This window comes from Paramacrobiotus metropolitanus, unplaced genomic scaffold (assembly GCF_019649055.1).
Source record: "Paramacrobiotus metropolitanus isolate TYO unplaced genomic scaffold, Prichtersi_v1.0 Parri_scaffold0000021, whole genome shotgun sequence".
Classification (NCBI taxonomy): domain Eukaryota; kingdom Metazoa; phylum Tardigrada; class Eutardigrada; order Parachela; family Macrobiotidae; genus Paramacrobiotus; species Paramacrobiotus metropolitanus.
Window position 1 is genome coordinate 1408134 of NW_026570241.1, and position 23387 is coordinate 1431520.

Genomic DNA, 23387 nt, shown 5'->3' on the forward strand with positions numbered 1-23387 from the left:
CGCACTTGTCAGCTGTTTTAATGACACAGGAGCCGATATGTGGTGCCAAAAATGCTAAAGAAAAGAGGTGAAAAGAGCTACAGGATTAGAGAATGTATGGCAGACCATCTGAGGCCGCGACCAAACGGATAACAAAGAGCCTGCGCCCACGCAGAATCCAACCACTATTCTAGGACAGCTTTAAAATTTTAAATATACAATTATATTCTTGTATTATCACACAAATGTCCATGACAGAGCGTGGCTGTTAGTGCAGTGAGAGTAAGTGTTACGATTTCTCTGGCAATAATGTTTTAGGATATACGGGTAAATACTTTGCATGACGCAGACGTCGACAGACGCTGACAGCTCGCAACGCCCACGAATTAAAAAGGTTTTTTCAATAATTATGAACTGAAGGGCACGATGAGGAACACGAGAAACACGAGGAACACGATGAAATATTGATAGTTTGCCTTGCATCGACCATAGTCAGTTATTCGAGTCTAAAAAGTTCGGGATGGGGATGGTGTTCGCTGCATGCAAGATGATCGGCATCCGAGTGACCATGTGTATCTGATGCAAATGTGTCTAGAAAGAGCTCCTCGTACTTGTAGAAATATTTCACGTCCACTGATGTCACGTGACCGGTCTGGTGTCGGCGGATGTTGCAGTATGTGCGTGTACCATATGTTTCCTCATGCAGCGTGTACAGCAAACCAAATTATTCCGGAAACAACTTCCGGCATTGTATTACAGGATCTTTCTTGTAGCTGCTTAGTGGAGTGAGTCGGCATCTTGCCAGTGTAATGTCCGCGTACTGACGCAAATGTTGACCGATAATAAAATGTCAACACGAATAATTAGTGTCTATTTTGATTTTGATCTTGATCAAAGTCAAACATCACATGCGTCGTAAGTCCCAAGATCACCGGCAATATTAATACACCAAAACAGTTCTGTTTATGTCCTGTAAATACCGAAACCAATACTTCGTAATCGGAATGCTGAAAAAATTCCGAAGAATGACCATTAATGTATGTAACAGTTCTTGACAAAGACACATGTCCCCCAACAGGGAAGAAGTTCACTATTTTGTTATTAACAAAAAAGTGATATTTTATATTACGCCTCCCAGGGAGTAGGGCTTGAAACTTTGGTGAGCCTTTGTGCTGCTGTTGACTGCTCGGACTTTTCCTCCATGCGGTTTATGAATACATAAATAGTTCTTCAGCGCCGCCCGATAATCTGCATTCATGGCGAAGAAAAAAACCTGAAACCAGGAAATAAAGTTTTGGACATAATCCTTTAGCTAAATAAAAAGAGTACTCTTACTGGACTTGCAGAGTAACCGATGATTTGCGCTCCCCGCGTAAACAGCAGCAGTCGGACTTCCTTATTCCACCAAAACCCGTAAAATATGGCCAACACGGAGGGCGGCAGTGTGCACACCGTATACCACGCGAAACACAAAAAGAGGGCTTTAGCAATGGCTAGCCGCTTTTGCCAGATAGTGCGCTGTCGATCCGCGGAATTACGACGATAATGGGTCTTTGTCACACGTGCATAGATAAAAAGCCCGATGTAGATGATGCCCAATAAAATAATGGGCAGGTAGCTGCCAATGGCTCCCACCACCGTAAAGGTCACGCCTTGCAGACGCAACAGTCCACAGGCACCGGACGGCAGTTGTCCGTGCAGCATCCCGGGAACGGCGAAAATCGGAACGGTGCAGCTCATAGCAATACTCCACACCACAAGCAATACGCCGACGGAAAAGCGCTGCGATGAAACGTGTGGATACAGATGCGGGAAAACAATGGCGATGACCCGATTAACGGCCAGCGCCACGGCCGTCCAGTTTCCCAGGTAGATATGAAACGGGAGCAGGAAATCTGGTAGAATGCAATGGTACGTCATCGGTATGCGCATTTGCGTCAAATAAATCGGGATGTTAATGACGGGATTAAGAACGAGGCAAAAGCTCAGGTCGGTTAATAATGCGTGCGTGACTAACAGTCCCGAACCGGTTTTTAGTTTGTGCAGTCGCGACATGACCATCAGAAGAAGGACAATCAAGGCAGCACCTATAAAACCGAAACCGAACAATGCTGCGATCCAAATGTTTAGTTCCGCAGCGGAAGGGGCGTTGCTTTTCAGCATGGAGTAATTCGTTGTGTTTTCCATTTTTCGCACGATGCCTTTAGTGTATGGTTTAGCAATGTACTATCAGTAACGTAAACGCCGTACAATCGAATTCTTCAACAGGCTGCGCCAGTTTTCCGTAAAACAGCACTTTAACCATTTTGGTCGAGTTTAAGTGCGCGAACCAAGACCTTACAACTGTTCTGTAAAACGAAGACAAGATAACGTGTGCCCCACTTAAATAGTTTCAATAGCAAAGCTACTGCACAAAGAAATCGCTCGCACGCTATTATTTTGCAATTAATGACTCGGCAAAATGCATACAAAACGTTTTCGTATAGAATGATACCGCTTGACAAAAGCTTATAGCAGCGTAGAGCAATGCCAGGATTTTATCGTTGGGCTTCGATCACCAGTCATGTGAGAAAAAGGTCATAATACAGAGTACTAATTGTGTTATCAATTCGAATTAGCGATATCGTGTTACAAACTCGGCCTTTTCTAACTGCAGTCCGCTAGTTTCTGTAGAATGATACATGTAGCGAGATCGCATGCCCGCACATGATCAAGTAATTTTCATATTCAGTCCCCAGGCATTAGTCTTTTAAAGTACGACGGAAGCGCGGAAATTACCCAGTTGAAGGACGTCAGCAGGTCAGTGAATTAATTTAATTATTATTAATTAGTGTGGTAAATATTGTCCAATGCGCACAGATGCTTTGTCGCGCTTGCTCGATAAGTGTTGCACATCTTCGAGGAAACCGTTGCCCTTTATGTTTGTTTATCCACATATCCACTTAGAGAGACAAAAGCTGCCGGAACCAAGGAGGTCCAAAGAATATGACTGTTCAAAACAAAGTTGCCTGCTTATATTTTCGATGGTGAGTCTGTCATGGTAATATATGTATTAATTTTAGTACATTTTAGCGGTGCATTTTAGGTAATAGGTATTCACGATTAAATCTTCGTTGTTTGCTACGCTCGAAAAGCACAAAATCTAAGAAACCTTTGACCCAAAACCGGCAAAACTGATCCGCCCATGTAATTTTTAGATTCGATTAAAATTACAACACCGTTAAATTAGCGATGAACCAACCCATCGTAACAAAATTCACATGTAGCTGCCACTTAATTACTAATTACTATGTACCGTATGTATTTCGTTACCATTCGCTTTTTTACTACAAGTATCCGCATCGGTGGTCAGCGCTTAAACATACAGAGTAGGACCATAGGTTACAGTACTACCGCTCAAAACTATGTACCATCGAAAGTGGACATTGGCAAAGGAGTTGAGAATTTCTCAAATGGGAAGGCATAAGGACATCATCGATAGCATTCCTAAAACCGGTTGCGCTGCGGCTGTTCCATGGAAGTTAAAGTATCGTTATATCTCTAAGGATTCCAGGGGAATATGTCCGGCTGCACTCATCCTCTTTTCCCTCCCCATCCTTGCTGCACGATTCACCAAAGTATACATCTTGTTTTTCAGTTTCGCGGCCAGTCGTTTAATTTCACTACGCACATCAGCCAGACACAAGGCAAACAACAGCGGGTCCACCACGGCTTGCACCGGATACAAAATCCACAGTAACTGCCAGACAATATCGGGGACGATGACGTTGTAGTACTTGCTGATAATACTCACCACGTGATTCGGTGTCCAAATCAAAGCGATACTCACCGTCATCGCTGTCAGCGCCACAAACGATTTCGACTTGTAATACACGGGACCCTTCAATCCATCTGGCGCCACCAGTTTCGCATGATGTTGATTATTCCGCACATTTTTATAGCCGATAAAAGGAAACGATAACAAGATAATGACGTCAGCAGCGTAGAAGACCAATGTCAGATAGACTTCGCTCCATTCGCCGGGTGCGTCGATATTCAACCGGCATCCGTTGGTCAAGGGTAGTGGGTAAGAAACGCGGTCCCGAATTATCATCGGCAGGCAGAACAGATGCACTGCAATCCAGAGAATTGCGCAAAAAATAACCGCCAACCGGGGAGTATGAACAGCGCGATAAGAAATCGGCCCAAATACCGCCCAAATGCGGGTTAACGACATAAGGGCGTGCGACAAAGCGAGGACACCTGGAACCAGCCAGTTTCCGTAAAGGTAAAGGTCGCAAGCGAATTCGCCCATCCACCATGTTGTTGACAAGAAGGAGACCATCTCTAACGGCAGCATACACACGCACCAGCAGAGAATATTGGAGATAAGTATGGAGAGTAGATATATCGTGAATGATGTGATGAGGTAACGTTTTATCAACAGTAGAAGTAATAAGCAGCCGTTCGATAAAAGAATTAGGATGAATAAAATTGGCCATATCCATACGAATGGTTTTGTCCGTTCGCTACTGTCCGAAAGATCCGAATATAGCTGGCTGCTGTTGACGTTGTGCGCTTCGGGCGAAACGGTTGATATTGAATAATTTTTATACATTTTTAATCAGTGATATGTATATCAGAATACAAATTTGTCGTAAGGATACCGACTGACTTACCATTAGAACGATCCAAATTCCACATGCAAATACAATATGAAGCTACTTTGGACTGCATCCACTCCAATCAAATGGTTTCCGGATCTGAAGGGCGCGCCTGGTGCATAGTGCATACATAGCAGCTGATGGAATTCTGCTATCTGGAATAAAATTCCCAAAAGGACAAGACGATGTTTGCACAAACATGGTGACAAGTGTGTCAATCATTAAAATATTGTTTGTGTTCCATATCTAATTACCATGCGGTAATACAACTGTGCGCCTGTAGGAAAGATGTGTTGCAGCACACTCCTCATTCCAAACGGTTTATCAGCTTTTGTGGACGTCACTATCAGTAATATCTATAAAATCTCGTATTTTATGACTTGATATTTGTCTGTTCTGCTGCACTCATGGCATGACTCTGTAAAAACTGGAAAGTGGAAAGCAGTTCACCGCAACATTTAATGCAAGTTAAAGTTCCTCTTCGGAAGCGATTGCATAATGGCTTCCTGGGAGCAATTTTTACTGTATGCATGTTTGTACGTAATACTCAATCTGTAAGGAAGTGTTAACTGCAATTTAACTAAGCCGATCGGTACACCTTTGTGATCAGATTTCGCACGGCAGTGATCACCCAACAATGGATATTACCGTTACGGAATTAAAAATCCGATATTTAGCTATCTGCATATTATTACAGCTTATATGTAAAAGTCAAAAGATAGGTATCTAATTTATCGGATCAGCAAGCAGTAGAGAACGCGGCATTATCTAAGTTCCAAAAATTTATTGTCCGAAATTAATGATTTGGGTCGGTAACTGGATCTGTTTACTGCTTACTGTTGCCCCAGGCGTATAGGAGCTATGTATAATTAATGAATCAAAAGGATCTTTCCGCTAACGAGAAAAATAGACGAGACACTAGGCTTCCCTGAACATGGTTATTTGGCAGGATCGTATTGCAAATAGCGTTTTCTGGGCGCAGTACTGTTCTGGCTTCTTGTCTCCTAATGAGACGGATAATCATGGCGCCCAGGCCTTGCGCTATGGTAATGTAATGTCACTCCTTCTTTGGTTCTGAACTTTGGCGCAGTCAGCTCTAGATTGTCCACTGCTTTCTTTGCAACTGTCATGAGCTACCATTACCATTGTTTAATGCAGCATCCAAACGTTCCTGCTAACCACAAAAATAACGTTAGTGCACTTGTAATAAACTTTCGTGGTTTCTCTCGGCTTTCTACCCTTAGTTAAATGCTTCGGATCGACCACATCCATCTTTCCCGCTTATAGATTTTTGAATTATCACTTTGGAATTTTTAATTCGCTTGATATTATTAAAATAATCAAATGGTTTTTACTAACAATACAACCGGGAATTTCTCGTTTCCTACCGTTGGAACAATTTCCAAAACGGAAGTAACAATCTGGATTGGAATACAGTTTTTTCTGAGCCTACTGGGAGCTCTTCTCATCGTGCTCCTCTTGATGCTGATGTCCCGTTTGCACAAACTGAAAACCGGCTCTGGCTATCTCATCGCGCATGCTCTGCTTGTGGATCTGACATTCTGCCTGGTTATCACGCCCATCACCAATATCCCCATCTACCTTAAGCAGATAGATTTCGTCTTCCCGTACGATTGCACCTTCACCAGCTTTTTAATGCTCCTGATCGTGTATACAGCCAACTGGACGGCCGTGGCACTGGCCGCTAACCGGCTGATCGCTATTTTACTACCGTACTGGTACAAGCGCTTTACATCACCGCGTTTCACTGCTTGCGTTGTGATGATGATCTGGAGTATGACGATGGTTTGTGCCGTTCCCACACTGGATCTGTTACCGGGATTGAAGCACGCATTATTGCCATCCGGCAGTTGTGGAGTGGTGAGGAATGAAGGGGTGACCTTTGCCATCTTGGGTACACTGGGAACGTACGTACCGCTGGTGTTGCTGACGATTATGTACAGCAGTTTATTCTTGATGTTTCGACTGGGTCGCCGGTTTAACGAAGGGAGGAGTGAGAGCCACAAAAATCTCCTGAAGAGGAGGTTGTCGATTGCGAAAGTGTTGGTTTTATCGTTGTTGTGGTACTGTTTGTGCACTCTGCCAACGGTCATTTTGACAATGTTTTATGGTGCTTGGTGGAGGAGAGATATAAGGTTACTGCTGTATACGAGAACCACGCAAATTCTCGGCTACGCGGCCAGTCCGGTAGGTATATACGTGCACTGTAGTCAACCGTTCCCATTGCGGTGTTGAACAAAAAGTAATATGTATTAGGTACACGTAAAACTAATAGTAGGTATGCAACAAGGCGATATTCGGACCATGATAGGATCAGGCCTGCTCTTCGTATAGTATATCCGTTCTTTGTATCGTACAGCTGCTCTTCGTACCGTTAGAATCCTTCAAAAATCAGTGATCATATTCGAAAATCATCCAGGATCTCTAGGTTTTAATTCTGTGGTATGGTTAGTTTGATTACTGAAAGCGCTAAATGAGTATTCTAAAGATACCAGAGCAGGCTGATCTGGTTTTTATCACCGTCGGGAAATCGTCTTGTAAATGTACATAAAATTATGTTCATAACTTAATACTGATTTTCTTAAGGTTAAAGTTTATTAGATTAACTTTTTCTGTCTTCAGGTGTTTTTCTTAGTGCTGCGACCGGAGTACAGGATGGCCGTGAAACGACTGTTAAATATCGGAGATAAATAAGATCTACAGATACGCGTCCGTAGCTAACTTGTGTGTACGTTAACTTTAATACCTGCGCCCGAGTTATGCTGGCTTTCTTGTACCGTAGTACTACAGTGCCAAAAATCTCCCTGACCAAATTTAATAGACATTAACTAAATTCTGCACGCCATTCTTTTGCTTAATTTACAGTTACCAACTATATTTCGGGCAAAATATCGGTAATCTGTTGAAATAAAAACTTATTAGTCGGCATTCATTAGATAGAGGAAATAAGCTTAAGGCAACTACCGGAAACAGCAACGAACGGAGTCACAAAGCGCAAAATAATGTCCGGCAATTATATTTTTCCTCCAAGCTTAGCAATATGATCCACACTTAAAGTGCAGTGCAACAGATTTAATTATCCCTTGACCGGCAAACCCTATAAAATGTTGTAAGAAAAAAATGGAAAATACTAGTACAAAGGTTTTCAAAAAAATGTTATTGCGGTAAGCTAAAGATCATCTGTCCGTTTCCAGTAGATTAGGCGCTGCACAGTTGTTTTGATTAAAAATCACGTATGGTTGGTTTAATTGCACGTAATGGTTTTGAGCGTCGCGGTCAACAAGCGTTTCAATAGTCTGAACCAACGAGGTAAAACTTGGCCTCTGCGCAGCGTCATATCTCCAGCACTGTTCCATAATTTTGCACCTACCAAAATTCAGGATGGTTTCAAAATGCTGTGCGTTCAAGGTTACGACATCAGGCACAAATTCTTACGTACTTGTTAGACTTAGTTTCTTAGATTCTTCTCTACAAGTCTACCGAGATGCAATACAACATCCGGAACAGCCACAAATTCGTTACTGTGTAATTACAATACAGATATTTTTGGGCAGTACTTAGTACTTACACCTCTTCCGGACAGTTTGGTGGCGCTACAGGTCTCAGGCCTTCATGCAGTGCTGACGTGAACTCTTGGAGCGCAATTTGACGGAAAGTGTCGTGATAAGGAACCTTGCCGAACGAAAACATTTCCCATATGACGATTCCAAATGACCACACATCAGTTTTCTCTGTGAAGATCCTGTCTTGTAAACTCTCCGGTGCCATCCATCTGGCTGGAATTTTGGCATTCTGGAATTAACGAGTGAAGTTTAACGTTGTTCGCGCTTAGTGCAGCACTTCTCAGAAAGCAGGGAAGGTACGAGTATAAGCATTCAAGCGTACGAGCTGAGTTTTTCGCTTTAAAAAATTCACATGAAACTTTTAAAACTTGGACAACTCTCTACATTGCAACCGTGATACGCGTGCAAAGACACGGGACGACATCCAGGAATTTTGGGCTACTAGTACCTGAGCGTCAGCCATTCTATAATATTCCGACTTCTGTTTGGCCAATCCGAAATCACAGATTCTCAGAATCTTGTTGTCGTAAACCAGAATATTTCGAGCAGCCAGATCTCTGTGAATAACACTGTGAAGGGCCAGATACTCCATCCCGCGGCTAATTTGGTATGTGAAGTTGATGAATTCGCGGTTAAGTAGAGAATATTCTGCAGGCGTAGGGAGATCACAGCCAACTGTGTCGGTTGTTGGGTCACACACGGCAGCGTTGACATAGCGCAATTCACTGCCCTCGGATTTCCGGGAAAGCTTGCCCTGATCACGAAGATACTTGAGCAAACTGCCGAATGGTGAGTATTCCAACAGAAGATGCAGTTGCTCTTTAGAAGCAGACACAAGAAGTTAACCTTTGCTAACCTAATATCATTGCTGCGTTTTACAGAAATTTTATTTCTAACGTTAGTAACGTACCAGCTAAAACTATTCCCAGAAGATTGACAATGTTCAGATGTCGCCCAACGGAACCGTGTATGGCAGCTTCCTCCATAAGCAGCTTATGTTGATTAGCATCGGCAAAATTTTTGACGCATTTGACGGCCACCGTCCTGGGTGCAGCGCATTGCCGCAGCTTCATTGCTCGTCCCTTCCAGACAATTCCAAACTCGCCTTCATCGAGTTTTCTCTCTACGGCGAAACCATGCACATCGATTATAAAAAACCACGATTATAAAAAACCACGATTATAAAAAACCACGATTATAAAAACAGGAAATTTATACCCGTTTCTTCATTGTTCAAAGGCTTAAGAACAGAATCAACAAGCCGTTGTTACACAAATTTCTACCTATTTTCAAAGCCCGTCTTGGAATTTTTAGTCGAGCGACCGTCGCCGGCATTGTCCATGCACGGTACATTTCAGTGATGTGCTTGTTTGTCGCAGCTCTTACATCAGCCACAGACGTACTGGCAGCTTCCCGACGTTTCATCCGCCTGTGCCAATAACAAAGCAAACCTAATAACAGCAGTACAGCCGATAGGAGCGTGCCAACAGAAGCCCAGATTTTCAGCTGCAGATCTGCTCCCTCAGGCAAATCTTCTCGCACGATGATGTAGTCAATCAACAACTCTGTTGTCATGTTGGCCGGACGGAATCCCGGGAACGCCGCTAGTTCGATCAATATCTGCATTCGAGTTGTCGGAATTTTTTCCACATCTGTCAGCGCTTTGATTTCTACATCATCGACGAACCATGTAATGCGGTCTTTCCGCCACTGCATTCTAAACAGGTGGAACTGCCCGTCGGCTAAACAGCTGTCGGCGGCATATACAAAGTCGGCGACATCGCCCAACGACGGCGGACCGTAGCTGACTCCGATCTCCACGCGGTTTGAATCAGCCGTTATTAAATCAGCAATGTAGATCGCTTGCTCCTTACACACTGGCGATTCATCAAAGGCGCATCGATGATCAACCAGACGAAAGTAGGATGCAACCGACAAGAAGCGGAGATTACCCACCGGCAGCTTGGCGCGTATCACGACTTCCCCGTAAGTAAAGCTGAAGACAGATCCACTACTGATTTGGCCAGCGTAGTAGGAAGGACGGGAAGAGCTATCGGATCTGACTTCCGCACGGATTTGTAGTAAACCATCGGCGACCTGCACATTCTCAGGGCGTAAACGCATAGTGCGGTTCATACCGAGCGATTTTGTGGCAGTGCGGGTTCTCCAGCCGCTTAGAGACGGGCTCTCGAAATCTTCACGATACTTTTCCGCCTTGTGGACAACTGCAATGGTTTTAGTAAAAGTATCACGAATAGCCGGCGAAGAATCATAATACATGTCTACCCTGCCTAGAAACAGATGCGTAAAGTTACTATACGTCAAACGTTTTCCGGTGAACGATTTACTTTGTCGTACTTTTGCAAGGACTTTCAACAGGTATCGCTGGATTGTGTATCCGAACACTGTTTTTGAATGCAGTGGGACATGTCAGATGGTCCTTGTTCTTGCAAGCCAATTCGCCATACACGTATCCTTTTAGTGCTGGACAATATACCCATTGTTGAGACTCACTGGCCCACAGCGTATCTACCATAGCAAACGATGTCCATACGTTCATAAATTGTAATTCGCACGACTCTGACATGAGACGAAATACAGTAAGGCAGTCGTATCAGTAAATTTACCGACTGTGAGAGTATATTCAAAAACAACGCGATGGTCTTCCTCCACCGGAATCCCATTTCGGATGACCTCCAGTGACAACGCAGTGGTGTGGGAGAAGGCGGCTGTACGAAACTGCCCAGCACTTTTTGTAAGCTGGTATTTTGTAGAAGTACTACTGTCTCGCCAAGTCCACATTTCTTTTAACAAAATAAGCATGGTGGAGTTGCTCACTGTCTGGTGCTGATATACATAAATGACGTCCGTTTGAGGCATATGCAATTCTCTGAAATATAGTATCACTACTCGAGTACTGTTTCAGCATCACTAAAAAATTGCAAACTACGTACAATTTTCGGTAATTGCTCCTGATTACCTGATGTAATTATGCTTCGTACGTATTGTATAATACGAGTATACGAAGACGTGCGTTTATAGATATATGTAAGTAAGTACAGTATGATAGTATCTATAATGTACCGATGTATACTAACCTCACATTGACATACAACGTGTATTTTCGGTGATTAACAGGAACAACGGCAACAGTTAGAGAAACGTTGCAGTTCCTCAATGGATATTTTGAGAACTGAAATGTTCCACCGTATTTTGATGCAGTTATCACGGGTCCTTCTCGGTTACAGTAATCGTCGAGTGCAATGCTGCTGCCAGCCGGAAAGGCGCTAGACATTAGTGCACTGTCCGTGATGTCAGCTGTTAATAGCTGTGGTAATTGCAAGGAAAACATTAAAAAGCAGCAGAAATTGGAGTTATGGAATCTGGATTCTGCGTTTCTGGCCATAACGCGTTTGTAGCATCCCAAGTAAATAAACAAATACTCTTAGTAAAAAATCCTGGCCTTGCACGGCAATGCTTACTAACAGGAACTACATATACCGCATTTCCTGCAATAACATATACGGCGAATCGATCACTCTCCTAAATTGCCGCAGTATTAAATTTACTGTATATATTTATTGTTCAGCTTGTAGCTGTGTTATCAGCATAAAGATCATGTTCGTAAACGGGATGATAACAATCATCAACACATTCCGTATACACGCGTTTCACTGTGATAAAGACAGCTTTAAGCATTCAATTCCGGGAGCGTTGCTTACACGACATTACCAGAAATTATGGTAAGCTTCCGCGAAGTCGTAGCTAAAACTCTCATCTAACGCTAACGTTTACTTGCCTCATATTTTTAATTTGTATGCTTGAAGTACAGTTTAGAACGTTATATTTTAGATTGTGCTACATAAAAATCACCACCCATATTGTAAACATCAATCGAATTAAATTACACATAATCGAGAACAAACGAAGTAGTATAACGAATTTCTCACATGGTTAAAGTTATGTATAAAAATCACTTAAGTCGGACAAAAATACAAACAGTACAAACTAGAGAATATTCTCGTCATATTAAGGACAAACCAGCAGACGAGTTAGTTTTGGATGTTGCCCGTATTCATAGTCATAAATAAACTGCAGAGGGCTTATTCCTCGTAGCTGATACACAGGCATTTGACCGGCGTTCCCAAGCAAATTCCCGTTCCGCCGTTCTTCTCCTTGCACCATTCTGAACACTCCTCTTCTTTGTTGGATTCGCACAGTAAGTGGACATTTCCGCCCTTCATGGTGTACGACGCTCGCTCATATGCGCGATTTGTGCGTCCTGCGCGCGGATCTTCCAGAACAACGCCATCTTCCTGGTCCGCTTGAAAAGCAGAATCTTCCTCCGTTGTTCGTAATGAATTATCCTCGACTGGCTGGCTGAACACCAGCCATAACGTCGACCACAAAATGAGAGCCGTAAGAGCCAGCTGCATATTTATTTTACATCAGGCCAATTACCAAAAAAATGACTGCATTTGCGATGTATGCGACGAAGGTATGGCTATGTCAGTAACACGAAACTTTGTACTGACATATTACGCACATTCCGCTTCTGATTACTGATATTTTTCTGATCTTGTCAACTGCACATTAAACGATCAACGCGCTTCAATACGGATATACTGTACCTACGTCGTACTGTCATTCAGTTAGCACCGCTGTGATCTTGTGCGTAAAATACTCAAAAAAAGCCAGGATAATGCGCAAAGATGATTAATCACAAATGCAATAGATTACGCTGCGTAAAATTATTGTATTCACAGTAAATGTTATTTATTGGCTGTGTGGCTGTGTCAAAGTTTCTAGAACAAGTTTTAGTTGTTTGTGATAATGTTAAAGGCGGAAGCGCAGTGGAAAAGCGAAACAGCGAAAATTTTACAGGTTGCATTGTAACATGATTTATCATGTGTACATGCACAACGTATGTACTGGTCGTTGGCATAACAGTAACAGTGAGTTGTTACACAACTCACTGGCCAACAGAGTTGTTACACAATGCATAAGTGCCGGTTGGCGTTCGAGCCACAGTGCGTTGCTGTATAACGCACTGGCCAACAAAGGCATATTACGCAACACGGAAGTGCATCCGTTTGAATGTCATAACTTCTATTCACTATACGCCAATAACGTTGTGTAACTGGACGTTGTCTTGTCCATCTGTTCTCATATATAAGTCCTATGTTTTCAATACTAAAAATCGTTGATAGTTTTAGTCAGTCTTAGATCAATAAAGACTTATACCATCTAGCCAGCTTTGAGTTACAGTTAGTAAGAACCTACGTTACAAATGGTGGCTCCAGTGGTCTTTAAAGTGTTTACTATCAACCTCCATTGACCTTTCCACACTGATCCCACTGTATCTACCGATCTTTATGGATTACAATGGATTACATTTGACCTTTATGTACTAAACTGACATAATAGTTCCATACAGCTTACAACATAAGTGAACTATCGGTTCCGATCCAGCTGTCTACATCTGACATTTCAGTCCGATTCCTGTTTCTGCTATAACCCTGACCTTTCCATATTTGTCCACCATATGTACTGAACGGATTACTCTGTGACCTCTTATCAGTTGATGCCGAACACTCGTAGTAACACCGACATACCGGATAAGAATTTTGAGCAAACCGACATCGAGCTGCGCCTTGCCAACCAGGCAGGTAAGACACGCAATACTGACAATAGAGCGACAGACACAGACAGTGACCTTTCCACAACATCAACGCCAAATCCAGCAACAATGACCACTATCACATTTGAGGATACCCAAGTGCAAGCAATCCATACAGGACTACAACCACTGATTTCAAAACACGACATCCTCAGACGGTTTAGCCTAAACGACATCCCAATCCTAATTGACCTTTACAACGTGATCACTGTTACTGACGAAGCTGACGCACTATCCCAACTCCAAAATGGAACTTTTCCATTCAAGATGTCCAAGGCTGACCTTAAAGCATTGTATCTAGCAACAAAGGATAGGGCCTTCCAGTCATTAATCAACACAAACAATGTGTACGGAAGAAAGATCGACCAACTTCTTCAAGAAATGACCTCACTTAAACAACAACAACAGCAACAACAACAGCAACAACAACAGCAGCAACAACAACAGCAGCAACAACAACAGCAACAACAACAGCAACAAACTGGATCAACTCCCATTACTACCATTCTTCAAACGTCCGGAATGCAACTTTCTCCTAAAGATTTCCGAAATTTGGCGGTGAGTCACACGAAGATGTACGCGAGTTTACCGAACGCTACGAAAGTTTTACCCGAGTTTATGGATGGACGGAAGCGACAAAACTGACGAATCTTAACTTGTGCTTCATCAACAATGCCTTAAGATGGTGGGAATCGGAGCAAACCAAACATGTAACCTGGATCAGCGCGAAGAACGCCCTGCTTAAAATTTTTGGCCCTACTGACCTGGACTACGACCTGAAGAAGGAAGAATACCAGAACTTAGCGAAGTCGGATCCTCCATCATACGTCACGAAAGTCCTGAAAATGTTTGATGTCATCAACCCTACAGCCACTGAGCACGAAAAGGCGAACGAATTATTTCGTGAACTCCCGACACGCATGAAATCGAACTTTGTCACCAATCGACCGACAACCGTAGCCCAGTTCCTGGACAAGCTGAAGACCGAGGCAACTAAGGAGCAGTACAAGGAAAAGGCCCAAAGGGAATCAGAGGCTGATGACTCAAAAGCAAAGGTTTTCTTTACGGAAACACGGAACAGCGAAATAACTGATTTGTCTAAACGCCTGGATCAAGTAGTCAACATTGTGGAAAACATAACACGAGGATCCCAGCCCAACTTCCGGCGTAACGAAAGCCGATTTAACGGACGCAACACTCGTTCAGATGCAATATGTCACCGCTGTGGTAATAAAGGTCATATGCAGAAGGACTGTTGGACAAAATGCAATAAATGTGGAAGAAAAGGTCATGTCGCTCGCGAATGCAGAAGCCAGGGACGAAATACGGACCAGAATTACAGAAGAAACCCGAACAATTTTTCCAGGGGAGGAAATTCTAACCGCGACAGTAATAATAACAACAGGCAACCGTCGTACTTCAGCTACGAAGAACACGACGACACACTGGAAATACCTGAGTTAAACTAAAGGCCGTGGCAGATAAGGCTCTTTTGCTACGGTAAACAATCAACTGGTCTGTACAAATTCGACATCCGGCGCAATAACCTGCAAAGTACGAGTTGACAATGAGCCAATAGAAGCCATCGTAGATACCGGATCAGGAATTTCAATAATAAATCAGAAATTTTTTGAGAAAAAGAATTTGACTAAACAACCATGGAACGGTACCATCGCAACGTCCGCATCAGGTGATAAACTCAACATTTCAGGATCATGCAGAGTCCCCATAGATTTGATGAAAGAGAGAGTATGGGTGAAAGCAGCCATACTAGAGGGGTTCCCATATGCCATGCTGCTTGGGACCGACTATCTTCGGTCAACACCCTTTGTGATTGATTTCAAACAAAATAAAGTCTTCAATCCCAGGCACGTCTAATGGCCGATTTAAAGAACACCATGCCAGTACCATCCACGAATACGCTACTCCGCAACCGGACATCCTCAGCACAACCTTTGCCCAAGTTTGGCCGATTTGGTCGGAGGGTTGGAGATGTACGAACACCCAATCAAACGCGCGATGAGAGGGAGGAGCAGCACTGTTCATCAGTGAAGAACCTAGGAATCACTGAAGGCATGATGTTAACAAAGAAGTCTCCGGGGAAGAAAGAAGTAGAGAGAAGAGAAGAAAGAAGAGAGAAGAGAAAAGATTGAAGAAGAGAGAGATAAAGAAAGAGAAGAGGAGGAGAAGGCGTACGCAGAAGAAAATGGGCAATTAAGCCCGAAAGACCTCCTGGGGGACTCATCAAAATTTATAGAGGACCAGCTGTCAATGGCCGACATTGAAGATATGGTCAAGCTAGGACCGGAACTCACCGGTGAAGAGAAGAAAATGCTCCTGAAATTACTGTTTAAATACCGCGAGATTTTTCCAACGAAGCAATCACCAATGGGACGTGCAAATTGTGCGAAGTGTTACATCGACACCGGTAATAACGAACCAACATCAAGGCACCTGAGACGATTTTCTCAGTGGGAACGTGAGGCAATTGATAAGCAAATAGATGAATGGATACACCTAGGAATAATATCACCTTGCCAATCCCAGTATGCAGCTAATTTAGTTCCAATACAACAAAAGATAAAATTCGTATATGTGTGGATTATCGGGACCTCAACAAAATTACTGTCAAAGATAAATACCCAATTCCAAGGATCGATGACTGCTTAGAATCGCTTAGAGGTAGTAAATATTTTACTAGTCTAGATCTAGTTCAAGGATACCTGCAAATTCCGATTGAAGAATCATCCAAGGTGAAAACAGCTTTCCTTACTTCGACAAACCAATACCAATTCGAGGTGATGCCTTTTGGCCTTACCAATGCCCCCGCGACATTCCAGCGCATGATGAATAAAATTTTTACCGGATTAATTGGCCAATACATCGTTATTTACCTGGATGATATAAACATCCATAGCCGGACATTTCAGGAACACCTTGAGCATTTAGAAACAGTTTTACAAAGATTAACGGCAGCAGGACTAAAACTTAAACCATCAAAGTGCAACTTTGGACACCGTGAAGTAGAATTTTGGGACATCTTGTCAATCCAGACGGCATATTTCCCAATCCCAAAAAAGTAGAAGCCATACAAAACTACCAAGCCCCGACAACCAGGAAACAGCTTCGAGGATTTATCGGGATGGTCGGATATTACAGCAAGTTTATCCCGAACCTCGCTACAATATCGGCACCCTTACATCAACTGACCTGCAAAGACACACCTTTCCAGTGGACAGAAACACAGCAGAAAGCTTTTGAAACATTGAAGCGAGCATTAACAACGAAACCCATTCTGGCACATTTCGACCGGAATTTACGGCACATAGTGGAGACGGACGCCAGTGGTGTTGGACTCGGTGCTGTTCTACACCAAGTCGAAAACGACGGAAGGAAAACGGTCATCACCTACGCGAGTAAAGCTTTATCAAAATCCGAACGGAACTACAGCGCCACGGAACAGGAATTATTAGCAGTAGTGTGGGCACTCGACAAGTTTCGCCCATATATAGGCGATCCAAATAGAACTTTTGAAGTTATAACGGACCACAATGCTCTGCGAGGACTTATAAACGCAAAGAATCTTACAGGACGTCACGCACGTTGGATTTTAAGGTTACGGCAGTATAATTTTAATATCGGATACAGAGCCGGAAAAGAGAACGTTGTCGCCGATTGCCTGTCAAGATATCCTTTCGACAATTCCAACACGCCTAAAATCTGAAATTTGCCAACCCGTTATTTCACATAACGACTTCCAACCTAAAACAAGAGCAACAGACAGACAACTTCTGCAGGCGAATTTCCAGTATCCTTAAAGGCCCGACGCACATCGAAGCCTATAAATACCGGCGTACACGATTCACGTTGATAGCTGACTTACTGTATCGCATAGCATACCGGAACGATAAAATGGTTACCCTGTTAGTCATCCCAAGATCAATGCAGAGAGAAGTTTTGCATAATGCACACGACGCAAATGGACATTTTGGAACTGAGAAAATGTATCACCAACTTCACGACAAATATTACTGGCCCGGCATGACGGACTCCATATCTGCATATATTAAACAATGTATTTCCTGTAATGTTAAAAAGCCTCCACCAGGCAAACCATCAGGTTTGATGCAACCGTTTCCGTGGAAGGACCTTGGCACACCATCGGAATAGACTATCAAGGCCCGTATACAACATCCTCAAAGGGAACCAATACGTTATAGTTGCAATCGACCACCTGTCCAAGTGGATAGAAACAAAAGCCGTAAGAAATGCCACAGCAGAGAACGCCGCTAAATTTATAATGGAGCAAATCATCCTACGTCATGGGGTACCAAAATACATCGTATCCGATCGAGGGAGACATTTTTGCAATGATCTTTTGTCACAGTTGACGAAGCTTCTAAACTGCAAACAACGGTTTACGACTTCATATCATCCACAAAGTAATGGAATGACAGAGCGAGCAAACAAGACTATTGCCGAATGTCTGTCGAAATACTGCGACGACCACAACAAATGGGATAACTACTTGCCCTTCGTAACACACTGCATTAATACAACCGTCAACGCCACTACAAAATACTCTCCATACGAACTCCTACATGGACGCCAAGCAACATCTGCCCTCGACACAGCATTAAACCAACCGGAAGCCTTTCACGACCTTGACCATTATGTGAGAGACTACGGAATATATAAAAGATGCACAGGAATTAGCCAAACTACGATGTATTGATGGAAACGAAAGAAATCAAGTACCGTATAACGAGAGGAGAGTAGCTGCGCAGTACGAACCAAATGACCTTGTGTACCGCTGGAACGTACCTCGGCTTGTTAACAAAGATGGCAAAATTATCCCAGCCGACACTCGGCTTACCACCAAACTGCTTAAACATTGGCACGGACCGTATCGCGTAATCCGACAGTTGAACAACGTTAACTACGAAATTGAGAACATAAACGGAAAACGCAAGAAGGACGTTGTCCACGTTTCCCAACTGAAACCGTGGTACGACAAGTTAGATGAAGAGGAGAATATCCAACTCGCTAAAACGACTCCAAAAGAACAACATACAACAGAGAACAGAGACACTGGAAGCAACACCAAAACACCACACAGGGACAACAATGAGCCAAGATACAATTTACGTGAAAGAAAAACAAGACCAGTTTATAAATAATTTTCAATTATTTTTTTCTTTAGAAGGAGTGTAACATGATTTATCATGTGTACATGCACAACGTATGTACTGGTCGTTGGCATAACAGTAACAGTGAGTTGTTACACAACTCACTGGCCAACAGAGTTGTTACACAATGCATAAGTGCCGGTTGGCGTTCGAGCCACAGTGCGTTGCTGTATAACGCACTGGCCAACAAAGGCATATTACGCAACACGGAAGTGCATCCGTTTGAATGTCATAACTTCTATTCACTATACGCCAATAACGTTGTGTAACTGGACGTTGTCTTGTCCATCTGTTCTCATATATAAGTCCTATGTTTTCAATACTAAAAAATCGTTGATAGTTTTAGTCAGTCTTAGATCAATAAAGACTTATACCATCTAGCCAGCTTTGAGTTACAGTTAGTAAGAACCTACGTTACAGCATTTTAGATAATACAAAGTAGTGCATTTTCCATAGTGTATTTCAGATAGGGATAATGGAAAAACAAGGGTTATGATTGAAAAAGTGCTTCCGTGTCAATTTTTATCTGAAACAAGGGATAGTAACTAGCCGTAACGCGGATGTGTGATAAAATGGAAATGACAACTTTAATAAACAACGCAATTTTTCTGCTGGAAATTAATGACACTTTGGCAATCGGTTGAAAAGCCGCTAGCGTTACTTTTATAGCATACGAAAATCGTTATCATGCATACTTTACTTCATCCGCAAATACACATAAGTTTATCATACTGTGGTAAAACTGATGGCTAAATGCAATATCTCATTTAAATAAATTAATATCATCACTTAACTGTCGGGGCCAACCGCAGCTTCGTCTTAACTTTACTTTCGCTTTAGACGAGTGTTAAGTTTTTACAAAGGCGCGACTTCCTTTACGAGGATGCCGGAAGTGGTCCGATTGTCTGCTTGTTTCAAGTGTCTTTTTACACCATTCAAGTTTTAAGGCGGACATTCGACGACAGTTTATCCGGAGGTTACCGGTATGACGACGATTTTAAGTGCGTGATTGATTTTACGTTTAGTCTGTCTCTTCTTGAAAAAACAATTCCATCGGATGTGTACGGTTCTCAGTTGGATTCCTCTTTGGACATATCCGTAGGCGGGAGCGTACGGATGCAGACAACATCCTAAAACTCGATAATGCAATGGCACTGATTTTATCCCCGTTATTCCATGCTGAGATAACGGTGATTGACGTGCGACCTTGCATTATCCGTACTGGTAATTGATCGTTTAGCCGTGAGTGGTCGGTGATCGCTGAAACCGGACGTGCCTCACAGCTCTGGACAAATTGATCTTGAAAGGGATATTAAACTGCTATCCTGGCGATGTCCGTATTACTACCTCATGCCTTATTTATCTGTTACGAATCTTTCTCTCTGTTTTTCCCATATTAGTAATTACACTGCCATAACGCTGCATGAAGAATGTATTCGGTATAAGCATTAAATATCGGTACATGTGCGTGACTTTTCTTTTTAACTTGTTCTAATGGCAATTAGTTAATGCACAGTATTGAAAAGACTTCGTGCCTGGCATTACTCTATCATACTGCGATGAAAGTACGTTTATTCATTATTTTATGTTTTTCGTATCCCTGTTTTCCACAGCCTAACTGCGCAGCGTAGGCACTGAAAATATCTTCCATGCGCACTACTGAAATAGCCAGCATGATTCGGCAAAATCGGTAGCGTGATATTGCTGCCAACTTGAACTTTACGAATCCAGGAGTTATAATTTACTGCTGCGTAGGCTGCCGTAGTAGGGCTCTCGGGGAAATTACTATTTTCACAATCGTCAAAGGTAGCCTGGTGCTGTGACGTTAATGATCATGCCGGGCCGTTGCCAACCAGCCGGTAATTATATCTGGCGGGAAGTATGGATGCACTACACAGGAGTACGCGGAAATGAATAGACGCGGTATCATTCGATCTTCCTCGATAATTAATAATCTATGGCTTCCTCGCTGGAGTTGATAATTTATTGGCGATGCATCCCTTATTCCCTTTCATAAGGAAACCCTTGCGGCGCAAACACGCTGATACCCTCGTGATCTTCACGCTTCTTTGATGAGATACACTATCGTCATGTGCAGTTATCACCACTAATTTAATTCTTTGCTTTAACCGCTTATGACGCACTTGACCATCGTCAATACAGCCGACGACCAGAAAACGCATTCTATCTTTGCAATTAATAACAGCTACATCATCCTGATTCTGCCTCTCCGCGCAACACGTTTTAAATTCACGTTGATTTACGTTTTGGAGAGTCATTCTGAGAAAAGATAGCAAACATGTGGAACCAGTCCAACACCACCTTGCACCGTTCCAACGCTTCTTCATCAGCCGTGACCGTGCAACTGACAATCTGGTTCACGGCACAGCTGGGTCTGAGCCTCGGCGGCTCAGCGCTGTTCATGCTACTCCTGCTGGTCATGTACCGATTAAATAAACTCCAAACCGGATCCGGTCTGTTAATCGCTCACTCACTGGTGATCGAGCTGGTTTACTGTCTGCTGATGAGTCCCATCACGACGATCCAGGCGTTCTGCCAGTATTTCCAGGTGCCGTTTTATTACAACTGCCGGTGGATCGGGTTCTTCTTAATCCTGATTTTATATACGGAGCACTGGTCCGGCGTGATGCTGGCGTTGAACCGCTTCATTGCTGTCTTGTTACCTCATGCCTATAAAAAGGTCTCGTCCAAGAAAGGATCGGCCGTCGCCATGGGTTTTGCGTGGACGATGTCCTTCTTCTTGAATCTGACCACATTGCAGTTTATTCCGGGACTGCAGTACACCCGGCAGTCGGCAACGTCCTGTCGGTGGGTGGGTGGAGATGGTGTGGCCTTTCGGATTGTCGGACTGCTTGGAACGTACATCCCGATTATTATCCAGACAACGTGCTATGGTTCACTGTTTCTAATTTTTCAAGTAAAGAAGTTCAGGGAAACCCCGAGCGCCAACGGTGGGGAGAGACCGTGCGCATCGGTCCAGAAGCGACTGGCAATGACCAAAGCGTTGTGTTTCTCGTTTCTATGGTACTGTGCCTGCATTCTACCGCCGGCGATCATGACACAGATTGATACGGGCGCTTGGAAGCAGAATCTGGCGCTGCTGCAGTATTCCCGGACGTCGCAGCTGCTGGGCTATGCTATAAGCCCGGTAAGTCAAGGCTTCTGCATTTAATATTTCGTAAATAATTTGCCTTATGCATCAGATATTTTGTTAATAATAAGACTTATGCGGTTATCGTAGAATATCAATTATACCACTGCATCCAGCAATATGTCTCGTGTTCTAGCAATCGACGTTGGATACTTTTAGGTGTTTTTCTTTGCCGTCAACGACAATTACCGCAGCGCTCTCAAGCAAGAATTTCAAAGACTATCTGACAGCAACATAGCCGGAAGGAACTGCAATATGAAAATAAGCCATCTCGATACTACCCCATTGCAAGCGTGTACCAGTAACACAGCATAGAGCGCAGAGCCGAGTGCTGATTTAACTTATTGTTATGTATAGCCGGAAAATCGTTTCCATTGTTTTCCTAATTCATTCCGATGAATATGATAACAATAGGGCGCATCTGTATTCAGTATTAATATGATAATATCTCCGTCTTGACTACCTAGTACGCACAGTTTTACAACAATTACCGAGATGTACATGTTAGACATCTACAAGTAATTGATTTACTGCTTTGTCTTAGTCCACGAAATTGGATCAACGAAACAAATGAGAATTTTCTTCCGGATAAATGGTATCGTTTAGCACTTTTAATCAAAGCAACAATTTTACCTTGTTACCTGTTTCCGTCTATACCCAATAACAAACACGGTAATCTGAGCGGTTGTTTATCGAAATCGAATACATTCGATCATTAAAAGCGGTCTTCTTTTCTTTTCCGGATCGACAGCATAGGTTACCAACTTGAATAGGCTGACCAAAACTGCAAATTCACCTTGTTGAGTCATTTCTAATTACTGCCTACTGGTAAGGAAAAAGATAACATCCATGCTGCATGGCTAGGTAGTAGGTAGTTAGTACCTAATACTCATGATCGTCCTCATACTCATAATTCTACTCTGACTACTCACTCATATTCAGTAACTTATACTCATAACGTATATCATAACCATAATCATATCATATTTCTGCTCATAATCATAACCCATACCCGTACCGCTCCACATACTAGGGTTGAACTTTCAAACGTTTCAGATTTCATTCTTCGAATTAAATTATTTCAAAATTAAACGTGGGCTTTATGCATTCGAACCCGTTCGAAATGAAAAAAATCTCTTT

General features: G+C 42.9%; 4 protein-coding genes across 5 annotated transcripts; 2 read left to right on the forward strand and 2 right to left on the reverse strand.

The window, feature by feature from the left end:
* Window positions 1-1099: 1099 nt before the first annotated feature.
* Window positions 1100-2284, reverse strand: LOC129586503 (neuromedin-U receptor 2-like). Its single transcript, XM_055479766.1, has 3 exons — window positions 2230-2284; window positions 1315-2066; window positions 1100-1252 (listed from the first exon to the last, which is right to left on the reverse strand). Exons 1-3 carry the CDS (start codon window positions 2282-2284, stop codon window positions 1100-1102), a joined length of 960 nt encoding a protein of 319 aa, XP_055335741.1.
* A 3682-nt stretch (window positions 2285-5966) lies between these two features.
* LOC129586504 (adenosine receptor A3-like) lies at window positions 5967-7337 on the forward strand. The gene is made up of 2 exons (XM_055479767.1): window positions 5967-6830; window positions 7266-7337. The coding sequence occupies exons 1-2, from the start codon at window positions 5967-5969 to the stop codon at window positions 7335-7337; spliced, it is 936 nt and encodes a 311-aa protein (XP_055335742.1).
* Window positions 7338-7466: 129 nt separating this feature from the next.
* LOC129586566 (vascular endothelial growth factor receptor 1-like) lies at window positions 7467-11737 on the reverse strand. 2 transcript variants are annotated; one of them, XM_055479872.1, is made up of 8 exons: window positions 11305-11737; window positions 10834-11096; window positions 10565-10735; window positions 9490-10431; window positions 9117-9329; window positions 8655-9025; window positions 8212-8435; window positions 7467-8009 (listed from the first exon to the last, which is right to left on the reverse strand). In XM_055479872.1, exons 1-8 carry the CDS (start codon window positions 11610-11612, stop codon window positions 7820-7822), a joined length of 2682 nt encoding a protein of 893 aa, XP_055335847.1. In that variant the 5' UTR covers window positions 11613-11737; the 3' UTR covers window positions 7467-7819. The 2 variants fall into 2 exon arrangements, with proteins under 2 accessions (XP_055335847.1, XP_055335846.1); XM_055479871.1 differs by having other exon boundaries at window positions 9490-10497.
* Window positions 11738-20414: 8677 nt separating this feature from the next.
* LOC129586567 (protein trapped in endoderm-1-like) lies at window positions 20415-22726 on the forward strand. The gene is made up of 2 exons (XM_055479873.1): window positions 20415-22244; window positions 22407-22726. The coding sequence occupies exons 1-2, from the start codon at window positions 21375-21377 to the stop codon at window positions 22560-22562; spliced, it is 1026 nt and encodes a 341-aa protein (XP_055335848.1). The 5' UTR covers window positions 20415-21374; the 3' UTR covers window positions 22563-22726.
* Window positions 22727-23387: the final 661 nt, after the last annotated feature.